Source organism: Lutra lutra, chromosome 18 (assembly GCF_902655055.1).
Source record: "Lutra lutra chromosome 18, mLutLut1.2, whole genome shotgun sequence".
Classification (NCBI taxonomy): Eukaryota; Metazoa; Chordata; class Mammalia; order Carnivora; family Mustelidae; genus Lutra; species Lutra lutra.
The window spans coordinates 10,234,570-10,255,479 of NC_062295.1; the positions used below are offsets into that span (position 1 = coordinate 10,234,570).

General features: G+C 45.9%; 1 protein-coding gene across 3 annotated transcripts in view; it reads right to left on the reverse strand.

Annotated features, from left to right (window-relative positions):
- CPPED1 (calcineurin like phosphoesterase domain containing 1) overlaps positions 1-20,910 on the reverse strand; it is a 103,553-nt gene that overhangs the window by 72,870 nt on the left and 9,773 nt on the right. For 2 of the 3 annotated variants that reach the window (XM_047714079.1, XM_047714078.1), the window contains exon 2: positions 11,249-11,467. In XM_047714079.1, the coding sequence (XP_047570035.1) occupies positions 11,249-11,467 (219 nt within the window). The remainder of the gene's footprint in view (positions 1-11,248; positions 11,468-20,910) is intronic. The other variant, XM_047714080.1, reaches the window with a different exon arrangement.

Sequence of the window (20,910 nt, forward strand, 5' to 3'; positions counted from 1 at the left end):
TCCTTGACGGAACAACCTCCCTCACTAAGACCACCAGTGCAGCCTCTCTCCTCGACCTGCCTGGACGCCTCCCGAGGCCGGGCACTGAGCCTGCTCCTTGCTAAGGAACCGTGCACAACCGGGGGCCTCCATGCTCGCTGCCGGGACTGATCAGACAAATGAGTAAATGAACTATAGTCGGACCAGACTTCCGACAGCCGACGGTCAAGGCTGGAACACACCAGGCGAGCAGGTGGACGCTGCTCTGGGATGTCCCAGAACTGGGGACTCCGTGGCACAGGCTGCCTTGCGTGGGGCTTAAGAAAATGATTTATTCCTTCAATTAAAAACATTTAGTTTCATCTAGTGCCAGAGAATTTATAGAGCCATAATCCTTTGCATCTCGAATCCTTTCCATTATCTTTCGCTAATTAATTGAGGTGCGTAAATTCATTGATCTAAAACTTTGCAAGCCTAGGCATTACTCATGTAGTGAACCAGCGTCATATTGCCAACAGATCAAGCTTAATCAGGTTCTACCGCTTTTTAAATTACACATGTTATTAGACAAAATTCATTTAATTTTGCATCTAACAGCTACAGCCTATTACACTGGCTGCTTCCATTTCCTGCAACTCACTGCTGAATACGTACTATAAGGCAACTTGGGATATAATTAATAAAACGTCTGACGTAACCGGCGGCTTTGGTACAATATAGAATATGCCTTACAGTGTTTTGGGAAAGGAAAAAAAAAAAAGATGAAGGAAGGTATATTATCTACGTGAAATTTCTGAGGTTGCTACCTTACTGATCAATACAAAATATCTTCCCAAGAATATTTATGGATTATGGCAGCAGTATTTCACCCAAATAACACATAAAGGAAGGAAGGAATAGTAAATTTTGTATACAACCCAAATAATACGTGTTGAAAAGAACTTACCACGGTTTTCCAATAAGCTATTCAGGAACTAGTGCTGAATATAAATGTTCAACAATCTAGAATTCCAACCATGCAGGTTTGAGTTTCTAAATTCTGAGGGTTACAGAACAGGTGCCCCCTCAGCAGCCTGGCACTTAAACGTGCCACATTTCCAGGCTCTCGTTATTTTTCTGCATCTCACGTTCTAATCACTTGACCAATTAGCTGATAATTGAACGCCTCTGGGATCATGCTCCTTTTTAGTATTTCATTTAGTGGCAGAAAATAGGCCCATCCGAGAGGTGAAATGTTCCAATTCCAGGAAATGAGTGTTTAGAGCAAAAAACAATGAAAGGAAAGATATAAATATTCCAATCAGCAAAACACGAGCTAAAAAGACACTGGTTTGGCCTCTACGATACCAAAATGCTAGGGAATTCTGCCCGTCTCTGCAGCATCCCTCCACCATCCCAGAAAGCCCCCAGCATGAGGCCGAGGGCAGAAGAGGGCCCCAGAGCAGACCGCCACAGGTTCTTGGCCTAATGGCGTCTATGACCTCGGCGGACAGGAGAGAACGTGTCCTCAGGTGGAAGCTGAAGGCAGGAGCACGCAAGTCCTAGGTTCCTTACCCTTGAGTCACGGAGCCCTCCAAAGGATCTGATGAAAGCTACAGACCTTCTCCCCACTCTGCTCCCCAAGGCACCCAGGCAAACACACCGGCTCTCGCCCAGTTTGACGGGGCTCACCGCCTGGACAAAGCCTTTTCCCAGGCCTCACTCCCAGGGTTAGGTCCAGACGTACCCCTGTTGGACACGATATTACTTAGCGCCCCAGAAAAAAATCCTCAAAAAATTTTTCTTTCAAACCCAAGACATTCTAGAAAAAGCTGTGCCCCTCTCAGAGATAGGTTTGGTTTTGTTTCTCTGACAACTGTCTTTTTTCCTCTCTGGCTAATCTACCATCTTATCACCACAGTGGTCCCAGACTCCTGCCTATTTGTTTCTGCCCCTCCCTCGGGGCATTACTTCCGTCAATGAACTTAGATTTTCTTTGGTCCTGATTGGTCATTTCTTACTTTAATTTTTTTTTTTTTTAATTGTGTGATTCTGTTTAAGTCTCCTCAAACGCTTCTGGAACAAATGAACCAATATGACAAGGCTCTCAATTTTTACTTTTTGATCCTAACACTGGAAACCAGGGAGAAAGACTACAGAAGGGTTGGTTTCTTTATTTTTTTTTCCCCCTTAATAACGAGGCAATTGTTTACTGGCTCTTGTTATTCCGCTCCAGCCATTTCGTTTCACCAAATAATCAAACATTCACATTTTCCTAGCCACAATTAACCAGCCTTTTAGCCTCTAATTAAATGTATAAACTCTTTGGTCAATGATAATATCCACATGTCGACTAGGACGGGACAGCTCCGAAGGGCAAACAAGAGTGCATCCATACCTGTGCACGGAAAAGGGCTCTTCCTCTGGGGCCCATGAGCCTGTGAGCCTATGAGCCTACATAGGGAAACCCTACAATTTTGCTCACCTCTGTCATTGAGCATTTCCTCCTACTATTAAGCGGAAAATCACAGAGGTATTATTAAGCCTCTTGTGACGACGGTCTCACCAACAGAAACCACAAGGACTTTTCATATCCTGTTATAGTTGTGAGCGATCCCTCGTGAAACCGTTTAAGCTCAGCACCACTTTGAAATTACAGTAGTGATTAGCCCTGTTGGGACACTGGGTTGTATAACACATCAACAAAGAAGTATGTATTTTACTCTATCAAATAATTGAAAGATATTTTAATAAGTGTATTTCAACACACTTGGTTTCCTCTGAAATCCTATGGCTTTTATTTTAGGTGTTTAAAAACATTATTGAGAGGTGGTCCAGAGGTGGTCTGCCAACCTGCCAACACGGCACTGAACAGGTTAAGACGCCTTGAGTGGGGACAATCAGCTGACACAGCCGGCAGCGAGGAAACCCCCCCCCCCTGCCAAGACACCAGGTCGCAGCAAGTGCTGGGGGGCTTGCGGGGGGGGTACGGCGGGGATGATCACACACCTAATCAGAAACAACTTTTCAGGTAATGCTCCAAGCTCCCTAATTAGTAATATTAGGTAAATTAGTTCAAACCACTTTCAATCAGCCGCAGCAGAAGGAAGGTATTGTTGCTGATCGCCTGGAAGCCTTAACAGGCTTCTAATGGATGTGAAGGATCTAGGAGCCATGGGGCCCGGCTGATTGCTACGGGTCACCACTGCCCCGCGCACAGCCACAGGCAGCCGGCTGGAAGCCCCCGCCCATCCCCAGGGCCTGGTGATACCGGCACCCAGGCACGTCACTTCCCAGCACTCACATCACCCCTTTTATGTTAAGCTGTATGGTAAAGCATCTTCAAATCTTGGCATTTCTTGAAGCCTGGAGTAAGCACTTAAAATTAAAAACTCAAGGCTAACAAATCACACAGGTGAGGAAATGAACATATGTTAACTGAGCTTTAAAAAAAACAACAACAAACAAACCAACAACAACAAACCCTACTGTGATAGGGACAAGAGGGTGTCTGTTCAATGGATACCTTCTGAGTAGCTACAGTGCAGTGGGCAGTGCAGACACTTACACGTGTATGCCAGGGACTGAGACACTGGTGGCACAAAAGAGGTAATATGGAAGTCGATCCCTGAGAGATGTCCTCTGGGGAACCACACAGCAAACTGACTGGAGCAGATCCCAAACCCAGACAAAGCATCTGACTTCGAGAAAAACTGACTGGTGCACCAAAGAACATCTGATAACAGCACTGTTTACATTAGCTCCAACCTGAGGAGATTACTACTCCTCCTTTTGGCTGGGGGGGGGGGTGTGATTAACCAATTACGATATCTAACCCACGAATGCAATGCACTTATTAAAAGCCTGGCAGAAACCTCCCTGTACTAAAGGATTTTCTAGGTACGTGGAAGGGGAAAAAGTAAGGCCCAAAACAATGTGCGCAGAATAATGACATTTACGAAAGACACAGGTGCTCACATATGGAGTGACCCCAAGGGCGAGACTTGGGCAAGGTCACACAGTTTATTCTAGATGCAGATTCTAAATCTTTACAAAGGAAACATATTGACATATTATGTAATTTAAAAATCTAATAAGAATAATAAGAAAATAATAAAAAATCTAATAATAAGAATAATAATAAAATCAATCCCCACCCACCCGAGGTTTGACTACCACAAAAGATCGGAATGACACAAACACATACACAAAAAAGAATGTCACGTTTCCATGCGTCCCTGTTTCTTTTTTCTAGGTCAAGCAAGGACTTTTGTCTGTTTTATCCACTGAGGTAGCACAAGCACCCACAACACGGTCTGGCACAAAGTAAGCTACTCAGTAGAGCGCTGGTAAAGAAATGAACTGACCGTTGTTCACTGAATCCAGAAATGTGTGCTGGTGCCTCCCGTGGCCACTTGCTATGCATCATGGGAAACACGGGAGCAACCCATCGGACCTGCATTCGGGGAACACCTCACCCAAAGGCGTCGCGCGAGGGGTGAAAAGACGCACGGACCCAAGCACAGCCCCCACTGCCCGGGAGGAACTTGAATTACGCTCCAAGGAAGGAGAACTTGTAGAGGTTGCAGGGATGAGATAAGGCGTTTGCCTGGCCTGAGCCTTAATCCTGGCTTTGATTTTCAGTGCCTCCGAGGCTTTGCTTATCCTAGTCTGTCCTGTACCAGAATTATGTTTCCGTGTTTGGTGCCTACCCAGCTGGGGAAAAATGAACACTAGCCCTCCTGGATTACGTGAACACCGGAAGGACAAATGGCTTATTCTTTGCCTGAAGCCCAGCGCACCAAAACCCTCCAACTTTGCTCGATATGGCTTCATTTCCCAGTTCCATCCCTTCATCCTAGAATGAGAAATCTCTAAGTGGGGAAGGCATCTCGATGGTCATTTGGTCATGGCAACTCCTATGTGGACCCTGGCCCAGCCATTAACATCTCATTTAAGGGAAAGTGCTACCAAACTAGATGAAATGGGATTTTCAAAAAGCCACCATCCCCGTTTACTAGTAATTCTACTTTATGGTCCCCTAGCATCCCCCAATCCCTAACCACCACTCTGCTGATTCCTTACTTTCCAGACCTTGCCAGCCCCATCTGCAGACGCCCAGCCCTTTTCTGCTGCAAGTTAAGACTTTTCTTAGTGGATGATACCGCACTTACCTGCAGCAAACATCATCGTGGTGCACAGATCCTCTCCTTCAATTTGTCAGAGTCATTTCTGAATTCAAGTCCACAGTCATATTCGGTCCCTTTGGTCCCAACAACAACGGTGCCCAAAATTCAAATACAAGATGGCTGGGGTCATTTTTTTTAAAATTTTATTTATTTATTTGACAGACAGGGATCACAAGTAGGCAGAGAGGCAGGCAGAGAGAGAGGAGGGGAAGCAGGCTCCCTGCTGAGCAGAGAGAGCTTGATGCGAGGTTCGATCCCAGGACCCTGAGATCATGACCTGAGCTGAAGGCAGAGGCTTTAACCCACTGAGCCATCCAGGCGCCCTGGCTGGGATCATTTTAATGGTGAAACTAAAATGTGATTCCTATGCAATGGTGTGAGTATGTTCTCTCGAGAGAAAGTTACACAGGAAGGAGGAGAAAGCCTTCTGCTTCTAGTGATAAAGGGCTTCTTCGTCCATAAATCCAAAAGTATCAGTACTGCAGATCCGTATGTTCTTATCCCAAATCCGAGGGGCCAGGCCTCCTTGGAAATTGGGAGGTTTGCAAATTTGAAAAGAGCAGTACTGGGCACGGGGCACCTGTTAAATGACACCCGGAGCTGGGTCTCAGGTGACATCCCATTTTGGAACACAGTAGTACCTCACTAGCGAAACAGATGAATATTCTAAGTAGGAATAAAGGGAGATTATAAATCGTGTCCGTTCAGGTCAGCTCTGCTGCCAACTGAGTTAGTTTTCAAACTTGAAAAAACTCTTAGCTTTCAGAGCTTTCTGGATCTTGGAATAGCAGACAAGGGATGGACATGACCCAAGTCAAAGGAACCTGTTCTGCCTCTCTTGGCCATTCCACATAAAAGCAGGCATGTGTGATTGTTTTCCTGAATATTCTGGACAAGTTCTGATCTGACCCTGCATGGCACAGGTCACTCCACTCTCATTGTTCAAACTATTGTTTGGAAAGCAAAATAAGGGGCACCTGGGTGGCTCAGATGGCTAAGCGTCTACCTCCAGCTTCTGTCATGGCCTTCATGTCCTGGGACTGAGCCCCACATCGGGCTCCCGGGTTGACGGAAACTCTGCTTCTCCCTCTGCCTCTCCCAGCTGCTCGTGCTCTCTCTCTCTCAAACTCTCTCCCCACTGCCTCAAATGAATAGATAAAATCTTAAAAATAAAAAAAAAAGAAAGCAAAATAAAAGCCATAAAAACATTTCCCTTTGACAATTGAGCATGGTAAGTCTAAAGTAGTAATAGTTTCCTTGTTAAACACCATTGTTATTAACAGTTGAAGGAAATGTCCACAGACTACTAGTGTACATACAAAAAGTGCACCTAATGCAAAAAAACACAGGGCCTGGCACATTCTTTTCTAGTAAGAGCTTCTCAGACTTGATCGTCCATAAGTTTACCTGGGGATCTCATCAAAATGCTGATTCCGTGTCATCAGATCAACAGGCCCTTGACGGTTGCTCTGGGGCCAACCCTTAGAGGAGGGTGTGAGGTGTACGTGAGGTGTGAAAACAGCAGGATCCATGTTAAGATCCTGACTCCACCACTTACAAGCCGGGAAAAGTACTTAACTGCTCTGACCTAGTTTCCACCATCGGTTAAAAGGGAAGTAACAAAGGACTCTCCGGGGAGCTAGGAGCACCAGTCCAGGCAGACACACACCTTCGACCACACCCCATGCCATCTGTGACAGGCTGAAAATGCCCCCCAAAGATGTCCTCACCCCAACCCCCAAACCAGTGACCATGTTATCTTACACAGTAAAAGGGGAATGTGCAGATGTGATAAAGTTATAGATACTGAGATGGAGAGTTTATCCTGGGTTATCTGCGTGGGCCAATAATCGCAAAGGTGTTTATAAGAAAGCAGCAGGAGGGTAGGTTTAATAGAATATGAGAAGATGAATCAAAGGTCAGAGGAGAGAGAAGATGCTGCGCTGTTGGCTTCGAAGACAGGAGGAAGAGGGCGCCTGGGTGGCTCAGTCATTAAGCCTCTGCCTTTGGCTCAAGTCATGATCCCAGGTTCCTGGGATGGAGCCCTGCATCGGGCTCCCTGCTCAGCGGGAAGCCTGCTTCTCCCTCTCTAGTTCCCCCTGCTTGTGTTCCCTCTCACGCTGTGTCTCCCTCTCTGTCAAATAAATAAATAAATAAAATCTTTAAAAAAAAAAAAAAAGAAAAAAAGAAAAGGATGGGAGGAAGAGGCCATGGCCCAAGGAACATGGGCAGCCTCCAGAAGCTGGAACTTCTAGAAGGATGGACCCACTCTAGCCTTCTAACCTCCAGGACTGCAGGAGAACAAATCTGTGTTTGTTTTAAGCCACGAGGTTCACAGTCGTTTGTTAGAGCAGCCATGGGGTACTCATACAGCATCCACTGGAATAATGCTAACACGGGCTTGCCTCAGTTAGCGTAACAGAGGACTTCTGGAGGCTAATGACGAACTGAAACGAAATCACGTAACCCTGATTCTGCCCAAGCGGAAGTCAACACACAAAGAGCTCTTCAAGGAGCCTTTATACCCAGGGAAGAATTGGTTCTGTACTCTATGTTTTGTGTGCTTGTGGCAATTTTTCATCAACAGGCCAGACGTGCACATTAAGAGCAAACCAAATCCTATGGTGTGAAAGGAATTCTTGTACTCGGACTGCATCACCACATTCCGATCTGTCAAGTTCTCATGCGACCTGCTGAAGACTCAGAAATGGGTCAATGCCTCCTCAGAGCGACCGACCAGTCACCCTGGGCTTCAATGTGAAGGACTGAAAATCGGTGGGCTCGATATTTACACAAATCTCCATTTTCTCTTTATGTGGTTTAGCCCATAGAGAAGCTTTATAAAATAAGAAGAAAAAAAAAAGAAGGTAACCAAAAAGACATCTGCAGAATGAAAACACATTGTTTCAAAACTAACTAGACTTTGTCCTACATTTCTGGCATCATCCCTGCAGGGAGTGGTACCAGAAGGGCCCCTCGCCATCCCTGGTTTCACACTTCCCTTACCAGACTCTAAGCTCCACGGACGGGCCGCCCTTTCATTTCCAACCATCATACCCACAGCGCCTAGGGCTTTAAAGGGCACTCAGTGGGCACACGGTAGGCATTTGTAAATGAACAAATTTTGTGATGAATATGTATAATGGAAAAGTGCCATTGTGACTTCCATTAGAAAGAGCATAATTCATGAAGTTTTTTTTTTTTTCCTCCAGTTTGAACTTAAAACTACTTGGCCCAGGATATTATTTATGGCAGAATTAAAAGTATGCTTCTGATTTTATTTGCCTATTAATACATGCATCTGATAATTAACAATGTGCTAAGCAGTCAAAGCAAATAATTACTTTTCTAGTGTCTGCCCCTGTGTATGAGCTAAATGGGGAGGAAGCCACTAATTGCATATTAAAAAATGGTAACTAGCTTTAAAACAGTCTGTTTAATCTCAGACCACAATATTCAAAATAGTTACAGTCCTTCCACTGGCTCAGTTACAACCCCACCAAACAGTCCAACTCTTCAGAACAGATGTGAATTCTGCTCGGGTCACACTGAATATAAAATTATGTGTTCAAAAGACTGCCGGTTCACATTTACAAGGTCTTCTGACCAATGGAAAAAGTTGATCATAAAAACCGTATCTTTTCATTTACTATGCTCAGTATCTTTTATTCAAGAAGCAATGAAACTGCATAGAGAGCTTTCATTTTAAATCTTATTTTGAAATATGACTGAATACATTAACATAATTCAGAATGAGTCGGTAAACAGCTACAAAAACATGTTATATAATTTTAGTGAGTCCTATAACATTTCTTTTTTTTTTTTTTTAGATTTTTATTTATTTGACAGAGGGAGAAGAGTGCACAAGCAGGCAGAGCGGAAGAGGGACAAGCAGGCTCCCTGCTGAGCAGGGAGCCCAAGGAGAGGCTTGATTCCAGGACCCTGGGATCATGACCTGTGCTGAAGGCAGACATTAAACCAACTGAGCCACCCAGGTGCCCCTATCTTTCTGTTTTCAAAGAAAAGAAGCCACTGGACATAAAAATCATGAAACTGGAATCTGACCTTCAAGTGTCCAATAAAAGCAGAAGTTTGCTCACTGGACGGTCCAGAGTGAGAGATCTAGCTGATGCTACAGTGCATATTGGGCCAAAAGATCCAAAAGAACCTAGCTAGCAGCAGATCAGACCATTTGGAAGCAGCATTAACCTGGTCAACTAGCAGATTACCTTGGCTTTACCAGGTAAACCAAGACTCCGAGTCCTGCTATGATTTCTAACTCCTTTAGAAACTGGGGCATTCTGTGCTCCCTTTAGCAGTGTACAATACCAGCACCAGGAAACCCTCGGCTGAGGGTGACCAAGGATGGCCCAGTTCACAGGCAGCTAAGATTTTACCTCGCTACAAAACAAAACTCAGCACCACGCTGTGACATGTGCTTCTGTACCAAGCTGCTGAGACGTGCACCACCCGCACAGAGAGACAGGGCTGTCTGAGCCTTCTTCACTGTGATCAAGGTTTTGAATGCTTACTGCATCAGTGGGCTCCTGGCTCAGAAACGAAGGCTCTGAGAAGGGAAGGGGTCTGTCCAAGTTCACCCAGCACATCAGTGGCAGGTGTGGAGGTCTCTGTCCACTGCCTTATTTTCCTTCTTCCCCACCTTGCCACTTTGGCACAAGCCCAAGAGCAGGAGAGGTTCTCCAGGGATGTCCACCCTGGGTTCTCTCCAGTGGTACCCAATGAATGACATGGGCACGTCCACATTCAGGACTTTGCATTAAATATGTATAAACAGAGAATGAGAGCAGGTCTGAGCAGTCACTGGACCTTGGGGACTGTGATTCTGGGCAGCCCCTTTCCCACTCTCACATCTTCATTTTGGGATTCTTCTGGAGAGGTAGGCTGCCAGACAAGTGAAGTCATGGAGAAGAATGAATGCACCCCAGCCTACCATAGAGTGCCTCAGCTTCTAAAGGCACTGGAAATCACAGGACTCAGAGCGCAGGTTTACAGGACAGCGTTAGCCAAAGCAAACATGCATGGCCACTGTGGTGTTTTCGGCAATGGTCTTCAGGCCCACTACTGCTCCAAAGGAAGAGACCACTGGTCCACTAAGGGTGGCCATGGGGGTCTACTGGTCTACTCTACCTCTCTGATGGGCCGGCACAGTTCTACCAGCTTTATACGTGGTCACTGGGCATTACTCTTGCCTGGGGGAGAATGTATCAGAGGAGGAAACAAAAATGCAAGAGAGTTCTAGAAGGCATCGGTTATCTTTACATTCTATGTCCCTTGAGGGAAATCATCCTGCTCTTTAGACCACACTGCTGTAGACCCCACCCACATCCTGGCTTTAAGGGGACACATGAGCCAGAAAGCTGTCAGTCTGGGACTTTGAATGGACCACCAAGAATAAGATACTTTCTTTCTGTTGTGGTTTCTGTGAGAAGGATGTAAACCTGGAGCTCCCAGGAACCGCCATCTAGAGAGAGCCTGTGTAAGAAGGAAGTCAACCCAGAGAAAAGCAGGGCTGAGCAAGAGAGACCAAGTCCTGTTAACAACCTCTGAGCCTCTGGATCCAGCCATACCTGAAGCCCACCTTTGCCCCTGGATTTTACAGTCCCATAAAGGAACATGTACCTTTAATTTTAAAATAATAATAATAATAATAATAATAATAATTCAGTTTAAGTTAGATTTCTGTCACTTGCAAGTGAAAAAGCACAAATACAGGTGATACTGAAGTATAAGAGGAGAGGAAATAAGAGAACATTACACTTGTGGATATGGCATCTGAAAGAAGTTGAAGTCTGTCCCCTGGAAATAAAGGTGACTTGTGGGAGTCTATTCCACTTTTCAGAGTAAGTTCAGATCATCAGAACTGTAGCTGCGCCTAATTACTGTGATTAATCTCGCCAAAGTCTAAATGTAAAAATGAGGGTGCATTTTCTGATGTCCAAGGATACTCCAGTGGCCACGGAGAGAAGGAATGGGCCATTACCAAACAAAGACATCTCTTAAGAGAAATGTCCCCCCCACCCCGGCCCAAATGCAGTCATGACTGGAAGGAGAGAAGGTGACATCAACAGCACGAGTCTTACCTGGCATGGCATGGATGAGGTCCCCACAGAGAACAAAGAACTTGGGTTTGGGCTTCAACTTGTTGATGGCCTCAACAGCTTGCTCAGTGAGACGGATCTCCTGCCCCCACTCGTCACCACCACTGTCACTGTCCCCAGTGGACCAGGCCTTCATTAGTCCAAACTGTGGGTCTGCGCCTTGGATGAAGTAGAACGGGCCTTTCCATTCCCTTTCCTTTTCTTGTAAAAACAAAGAAGGAAGGGGCAAAAAAATAGGAGAGGGAAGAAATATTATAAAATCTGTCAGGGAAAGCATCCAGGTTATTGTGCAAGTGGATACAATATTTTTCTTAAATTAAGTAGGTCATTTTAATAAGCTGCTCTTCAAACATACCATTTTCCTGTCATAGTCTAGAGGATTGTGATTTATACTAATTATGCCTGGGACCTGGTGATTCCCAAAGGCCAGGAAAGACCACGTGGGCCGCAGCAGCCACACAGCCAAGCTGTTTGTTTAAAACTAGCCGGCCAAAGTGGAGCGCGGAGGCACACCAGCAACGCTGTACGGAGGATAGTAATGCTCAATGATAGGTTTTTAATTAGAATTAAAAATACCAGAAATTGAAAGCTACCAGAAGTATTATATTTAAATTACTAGGTGAAGTGCTTTCAAATCTTTTATGCCAGGCGTAATGGCACAATTTGCACCGTTTCGGGGGATGTGACAGAATTTTAATTATAAAACTTGGAGTTTGGAAGCTCTGGCTATCTGGTAGGAAAGGCAGTGCCAGAAATGAAATCTTGAAATGAGTTAGTCAACGAGGGAAAAAAAAAAAAATCGATGCTAACATTTCAAAGGCTGCATGATGTGGGCTTAAGCGAGGTGTGAGGCAAGGGGGTGGGAGGAAGCGGGAGGGAAGGAAGAGAGAGGCGATCTTTTATGTTCTTGGAAAGGGCGCTAGATCACTTGCACCAAAATTATTAGCCTTCCTATGGCCCTTCCCACTGGTTCTGCTAATCCTAAATTCTGTGGGCCTCAGGTCTCTACCCCTTATAGCCAAAAGGACTGCAACCAGGAATGCTTTTGCAGAACTGGAATGGCCACTGGTGGGCATGGAAGCCCTATGGGTGTCAACCACCCCCCCCCCGCCCCACCCCCGGGGATAGCATCCTTTCTTCAAACAGAATCTTCTATGGTAGACCAATGTTGACAACCAGAGCCTCCTTGGCTTGAGCTGGATCTGAGGACAGAGCCGTCTGAAGACCCAGCCTATAGCCCCTGCTTGTATCCGCTGAGAAAACGGAGGCCTAGAGAGGGCACATGACTGGCCTGACGGCCACGAGTCATCAGTGGCAGGGAGAAAACTACCCCACAATTCTGAGACTGTTTTCTTCTCTTTAACAAATTAGTATATTTTGCATGTTAACTGAATCAGCGGCATTTCCTTTGGAAGTCATGAAGATATTACGATTTCCAAAAAGCTCCTTGGAGTCATTTCACGTCTGTGTGCCCAATTCATTCATTGATTCGGGAAGTATTTACTAAGAGCCTACCGTCTGCCAGGGCCCATACGTGGTGCTGATGGTACACATGGCTGGACCTAGAGAGACGAGGCCCCTGGTCCCCTGGGGCTTAGTCCTCACGGGGGAGAGAGACCGTGAACAACAAAAGAGCAGGGAATGGTGCCAGAGCACCAGCTCTAGAAGGGGGAAGGGAGAACAGACAGCTAATTTCAATGGGACGCACAGGGAAAGCCTCTCCCTGGGGCATGTCACCTACACTGAGATCTTACTGGCAAGGAGCCAGCCTAACCTTTCTCCATTTCATCACCACCCTCCCACCCACCATGCCTCGCTTGCTGTCATCTTAGAGGGGCTCTCTGGCTTTAGGCCTCCCTTCCTTCTCAATTCCTTTTTCAGAACCTAAAAATGCAAACGTGCAAACTCCCGGCACATCCTCTACAGAACAAACTGTAATGCAAGTTAAGCCACCTGTTCTGGGCCCGCAGCTCAGACTGTTAGCTGCTCAAAGCACAACCAATCTGAACTCAACCCGGACAAGGAGTGCATGACGTCTTGGAGGACGCATCTTAAGGATGGGGATCGAGCGCGATGACAGATGTGAACTCGTAATTATGGAACCCTCGCTACGTGCGGCAGAAAGACTCTGAGAAGGCCCCAGAGAGCCCTGCATTGTGGTATTCATGTCCTTGTGCTATCCCCTCCCCTTGAGCATGGCCTGTACCTACAGACTTGGTTCTCATAAGCAGGATACAGTGATGGGATGTCCCTTCAGGGACTAGGCCACATCATGACATGGAAACAACCAAAACATACTTCGATGGATGCGTGGACAAAGACAATGTGGTGCATCTGGACAATGTAATATTATTCAGGCTTAAAAAGAAGGAAAGCCTGCCATTTGAAATAACATAGGTGAACTCAGAGGGCTGAGCCACAGAAGCCAGCCCCAGAAAGGGGCTGGTCTCACCCCCATGTGGGTTCTAAAATACTTAAACTCCTAGAAGCAGAGGGTGGAGTGGTGGTTGCCAGGGGCTGGGAGGAGGGGGAAATGGCAGAGGTGATGGTCAAAGGATACAAAGTTTTATTTCTACAAGATAGAGAAGTTCTGGAGACTTCCTGTCCACATAACATCCACAACTAACAATACTGTACTGTATACTTGAAATTTGCTAAGAAGGTAGAATCTATGTTAAGTGCTCTTTCCACACACACACAAATTATAATTATTATAATTATCATTATAATATATTATAATATGATTATTATTATTATTATCAAGGGGTTGCTGAAAACTTTGGGAAGAGACGGGTCTGTTTATGACCTTGACGGCAGTAATGGTTTCACAGGTGTTTACTTATCCCCAAACTCATGGGGTTATACACATTAAATATTACAGCATTTTACATGTCAATCATGCTTTAACAAAATGGTTAAAAAGAGAGAGAGATTAGGCTAGAAAAAGACCATGCCTTTCATCTTGTGCGCATGCTCTCTTTCTCTCTCTCTCAGAGCCCTCCCTCTGGAGGTCAAGGTTGCCGTGCTGTGACTCACCTACTGGAGAGGCCAACATGGTAAGGAACAGAGGCGACAGCCCGTGAAGAGGAGAGATACTCCACGCGACAACCAAAAAGGAGTGGAATCCTGCTAACAACCACGTGAGCAGTCTTGGGAAAGGGCTCTCCCTTAGTTGGGTTGTCAGATGAGACCACAGCCCCAGCTGACACTGTGCCTGAACCCAGTGGGGGACCCTACAGCGAAAGCATCCTGCAAGGCAGCACTCAGATCTGTACAGAACCTGTGAGATAGCCGTTTCCAGCTGTCAAGTTTCAGGGAACTCTGCTACAAAGTAATAACTGATACTCAGAGATCAGGCATTAAAGATAGAGAGTCAGCAAGACTTCTACAAGAGTTGAAGGCCAGTGTCATGAAAAAAAAAAAACAACAAAAAACAAAAAACAAAAACAGAATTCCAATTTGTGTTTTACATTTAATTGTTAGCATTATTCATTTATTTTACTTGCATAATGACCTTTTTACACTGAAGGCTTTTAGCGACATTCCTATTTCTGAGGCAGTGTGCAGAGCTGCTTAAACCGGGTAAATTAATCAGAACCAGATCAGGGAGGTGATCGTCACCCCAAGGCTGGCACATAAACCAATCTTCTATGACCAACAGAATTTATGAATCGTTTTCCATGGCAAACCTTTTAACGAATATAGCTCCCTACAACAACCAGTCATCGTCTCAAAAAGTCAATAGTCCTTGGGGGTATTAAAATAAATCTTTCCTTATTATTTGTTCACTTAGTAAAATCTTAGACAGAATCTCAATTTTATGACGACAGGGTACAAAATAAATAGATCTGACCTGAAATAAATGCCAGCTCGCATATCACTATTCCGCCTGCCCTATCCATGTCGGAAGAGCAAGTTGCTGACTTGGAGCTCAGCCTTCTCAAGAGCACCTGGGTCCTCTTAAAATTCTGCTACAGAAGCTCGTGGTCTTCAGTCTCATCTTAGTATTAATCAAGGCTGAATTACGGGTATTTGAGACTTCTGGTGCTGAGCTGCAGAGGGAGGAATCTTCTGTAAAAGTACACCTCCCCCATCCCTCAAAATATTATGAAAGCGAATGCTTAACCATGCTTGCCTTACACTATTTTGCCGAAGTCCAGAGTCGCAGCCAGGGTAGGTCACAGGCATTAGGTGACACCTGTGAGAGCCAGGGAGACCTTGCTGTGCCTTCCCCTGCAGGACGGAGCACGCGTCTGATCCTGGCACAAGCCAGCTGCTTTCTTTAGGCTCCCTGAGAACACGGTTCTGGCCCTTGGAGTCACAGAAGTTCAGAATGCTGAGGTCACTCCTGAAACACCCCAATACATAATCACGGCATTTTTTATTATGGAAAATCAGAAAGACACCTGGGCATCCAGCAAGCTTTTTTGTTTATCATCCTAGTCAAAGAACTTAACTATGGGACTGCTTGGTTGAATGGCAAAGGCCTGATAACCCCCCAGAAACGAGCGGAATTGCTGAAAGCGGAGGCTAAGGGAGAAGCTGCATATGACAGGAGGGCATCAGTGAAGCCCGCTGCACTGGGAGGAGCGGGGCTGGGTCTACACCTCAGGCCTCAAGGTGTGGCCTCTGCACCAGCATCAGCATCACCACCTGCGAGCGCAGCATCTCAAGCCCAGCCCAGACCTACTGGGGCACAGTCTGCATTCTAACAGATGCCCACGTGATTGGTATGCAAATCCAAGTTTGAAAAGCACTGACCTATAAATAATCAAGGAACTGCTTAAACGGGTTTGATCAGAAACAGGTGCAAAGTGATTCTTGTTTCCCTAAATTAAAATAATGGCTTGGAGGACTCGTTGTTTTGCATATGTTCCTACTGATGTTTTTTTGGGGGGCGGGGGTCGGTTTTATTTTTGTTTTGTGTATGTTCATTTCATTTTTAGGTCCCTGTGTGTGTCCAGCCCCGTAATTTGCAAAACTGATAAAAGAACACAGTCAGGGACCCTAACTGGTGATATGATAAGGCCAAGGTCAAATTTTGAGATAAACCAAGTACTTGCAGGGACGCCTGGGTGGCTCAGTTGGTTAAGCGGCTGCCTTCGGCTCAGGTCATGATCCCAGCGTCCTGGGATCGAGTCCCATATCGGGCTCCTTGCTCGGCAGGGAACCTGCTTCTCCCTCTGTCTCTGTCTGCCTCTCTGCCTACTTGTGATCTCTCTCTCTCTCTCTCTGACAAATAAATAAATAAAATATTTTAAAAAAATTAAAAAAAAAAACCAAGTACTTGCAGAATGAATGCATTAAAGCATAAAGTGAGGTTGACGAAATGAAGACCTCATTTCTGACCTACATGGAACAAAACAAGACTGCGATCTTTTGAAACATTTGACACAAACTTCCGTTAATGTCTACAGAGTACGTACTGTCAATACCTCGTTAATACATCATAAAGCATGCAGGTATTTCACGAAAACACCTTCAGTCTTCTATAAATAAGAATGTCCACAGTGAACTGAATTTTTTCTATGTTAATTTTTGTAACAAATTCCCAGGACGGTGTGTTAGCAATCTATCGCTATACAACAAATGAACACAAATGTAGTAGCTTGAAACAATACACGTTTACTATCTCAGTGTCTGAAGGTTGGGGATGTGAGCATGACTCAGCCAGGTTCTCTGCTCATGGTCTCTCCCAAGCCCCAAGGAAAGTGTCCACCAGCGCTGAGGTTGCACAGGAAACTCCCAGGGGGCAGGATCTGCTTCCAAGCTCACTTAACGAGGCTGTTGACTAGGTTCCTCGCTAGCTGTGGACCAGAAGCTACCCTCCATTCCTTGCCATGTGGGCCTCTCCAACAGGGCAGCTCGTAACATGGAAACCTGCTTCATCAAAGCCAGCAAGGGAGAGTGTCCACTAGCAAACTGAAGTTCTCATCTCACGTAACATGGTGATGGAAGTGATATCCCATTGCTCTGCCGTGTTCTGTTCACTATAATCGAGTTGGTAGGCCAACCCATGCTCAAAACAGCAGCAGATCACCCACGCCATGGATACTAGTAGGCGGGGATCACCGGGACCATCTGGGAGTCTGTCTGCCACGGAGGGTGCTATGAAACAAGGCCTAGCGTCTCATCCTTAACCACACCACTTACAACTGACCCTCCCGGACTGAGCCGAGTGAGCCCATTTATTACTGCCCGTCCCAGGGAGGCTGAAGGCTTACCTTATGGAAGCCAGCCTTTTCCCACTACACCACTGGAGATTTTCAGTGTGGGAGGGATTTGCAGAATGACTAACCCCCCTATTTAACCAAAAGGGGATACCGAGGCCTGGTTAGGGATCTTAGTTATACTCAAGTTCAAGATCACACAGTTAATGAGCAGCGGCTTCTACTGTTCAGAATCTCCATGCTGCTGGGCTGGCCTGGAGGGGAGAGAGCCATAAAGGAGACAGAATGTGCCTCAGGCCCGCCTGCAAGTTGTCCACAGTCATAAAGACATTTTTATCTCCAAAAGGTTTCCTTCGAATGGAACATCTTGGTAAATAAGAAGATTGTACACAAAGATAATGCTGGCAAGGCCCAGAGCTTTTCCCCAGAAGGCTGTGATGCTCCCAGTCCCTGCCAACAGCACAGGGCTGACTCAGGGGACAGGCGCGAGAGCCCAGAACACCCGTCTTCTATGGGATGCCAACTAGTGATCTTCTCCAGAAATTTCACATTCCAGGCCTCTGGCTGCAGTCTGGACAGCAGGGGTGTTTTGTTTGGCCCACATAATAGTTATAAAATTTTGAATTTGTTGCCAACATTTTAAATTCATGAGTTTCATACAGATACCTGGTTTTCTAGATTCTCCTGGAGAATCCAGCCAAACCAGGCCCAGTTGGAGTATGCTGATTGGCTGTGCCGAGCAGCAGCTGCTCCTCGAAGGGGGCATGTGGTCTCAAATTCACCATGGTCCGCGACTGGTCCCATGCACCATGGGACCCTGTGGACATGTGCGGTGACAAGCAATACCTATAGTAGCACTTCCATTTTGCTTAGAGGTGCAGAAGAAGAAACTCAGCAAGGTCAAGGTTAAATATCCTGCTCAAGGTCTAACAAGGCCTGAAGGGCAGAACCAGGCCTATTATTCCCCAGAGCCCTGACCTCAGGGCAGGTGGTCCCACAGGTGAGACTGTAGAGAAGACCTATCTAGCTAGGACTGTCCAAATGATGTCAGATATATATTATAATATATAGAGTCTATCTATATTTATTGTATATATTATCTATTATATTATCATATATATTAAATTACGGTAATTTATTATGGTACCATAGCCTGAATCAAATTTTAAAATTTAGCTTTTAAAAATGTAAATCACGGGCGCCTGGGTGGCTCAGTGGGTTAAGCCACTGCCTTCGGCTCAGGTCATGATCTCAGGGTCCTGGGATCGAGTACCGCATCGGGCTCTCTGCTCAGCAGGGAGCCTGCTTCCCTCTCTCTCTCTCTCTGCCTGCCTCTCTGTCTACTTGTGATCTCTCTCTGTCAAATAAATAAATAAAATCTTAAAAATAAAAAAAAATAAAAATGTAAATCAGGAGCGCCTGGGTGGCTCAGTCAATTAAGCATCTGCCTTCGGTCATGATCCCATCAGGTCATGATGTGCATCAGTGCATGATCCCAGTGTCCTGGGATGCAGCCCCATGCGAGCCTCGAGCCCTGCTGAGCCCCACATCTCCCTGCTCAGCGGGGAGTCTGCTTCTCCCTCCCCCTGCTTTTGTGCTCGCACTCGCTCACTTGTGCTCTCTCTCTTCTCTCCCTCTCAATAAATAAAATCTTAAAAAAATTTGTTTAAATAAAAATAAAAATTTAAACCAATTTTAAAATATTTTTATAGAAGAAAAATTGGCCTTAGAAATCTGATTCAGGGGGCGCCTGGGTGGCTCAGTGGGTTAAAACCTCTGCCTTCAGCTCAGGTCATGATCGCAGGGTCCCGGGATCGAGCCCCATATTAGGCTCCCTGTTTGGCAGGGAGCCTGCTTCCTCCTCTCTCTCTGCCTTGTGATCTGTCAAATAAATACATAAAATCTTTAAAAAAAAAAAAAAAGAAAAAAGAAATCTGATTCAGGGGGCGCCTGGTTGGACCAGTGGGTTAGGCCTCTGCCTTTGGCTCAGGTCATGGTCTCAGGGTCCTGGGATCGAGCCCCGCATCAGCTTTCTGCTCCGTGGGGAGTCTGCTTCCCCCTCTCTCTCTGTCTGCCTCTCTACATACTTGTGATTTCTCTCTGTCAAATAAATAAATAAAATCTTAAAAAAAAGAAAAAAAGAAAGAAATCTGATTCAGCCCTTGTATAGAGAGTATCGGGATCTGGCCACTCGCAGATTTCTACTAACTGAGAGAGACTGTCATAGAAACCATCTTTCAACACTGAGGAATAAAAAGACAGTGGATTTGGGTGGTATTAAACCATAGACAGTAAAGGCCCGTGAGTCTTCTTTCAGCATTTACTGGGTACAAAGCAACTATACACAGAGAAGAACCTTAAAAACCTTTAAAAACTCACACAACGCCTTACTACTAATCCTTCCTGCGAGACTGTTTACATGCTGATATCCTGCCCGAAAGACAGAGGTTCGGATGACAACTGTTCTTTGCAGTTCACATCAGGAACTACCTGTTTTTGGAAATCTCTCTCTGTCAATACATGGCCTCTCTCTCATTTTTCTTATACCTTTCAGGCATATCCGTCCCCCTCAATGAAAGCTGACTTCTTACCGTAGACCAAGAATTGGAATTTCATCGATCCTTTCACTATTACCAGTTAATCGATGGCTAATTATAATCAATGCACCCCCCACAAGCAAATGAGTCCCTGTTTTCATCACGCAACCAGGAAAAGGCCTACGCGAGTCCGTCATGCCATTAATTACCGCCCAATACTGGGACAACGTGTGCTCTCCTGGTGTGCCAAACCGGTTTCTGCACAGGCTACCTCAAACGGTTCAAGGTGAGAAACGATGATAAATGGTTCTCAGCTTAATTCTTATAAGGTGAAGTCTCATTTCCTAAATCTCGTCTGCTCTCTGGAAGATACTGGTTACGAAGTCGGAGGAGCAGGCAGTCTGCTGAACCAGGCCCCATCACTACAACCGCACATTGCTACACTATTTAAAAGTTCAGTGTTTGGGCTCCTGTTAACTTCTCTGACTCAAAATCAGGCAGGAATTGGGACTGGCGGGTCCACATGCCTCCATGTGACTAGAAGGGTACAGAAACGACTGAAACTCCAGCAGTGGTCCCTTCTTCCCTCATTCAGCGAGCTGCTTCTGAGTACCCACCCCGTGGCAGGTGCCGCCCTAGTCACTGGACATTTGACAGTGAGCAAAGCCACAGGTCCCATTCCTTAAGACCTCACACAACAGTGGGGAGATGGATGATGAACAGGTCAACCCCTAAGCTGGCCGCACGCTATGCTCGTTACCACCGCAGTAGCAATCACAGCAGTCACGGACAGGGTGACAGGTGGGTGGGAGCTGGCACTGGACAGAACCGTGAGGCGACGTGAGAGCCAGGCACAGAGTGGCTGTGGGGACGCACCCCAGGCAGAGGGCACAGCAAGGACAGGACCCTGCCACCAGAGGCAAGCGTGAATGGAGGG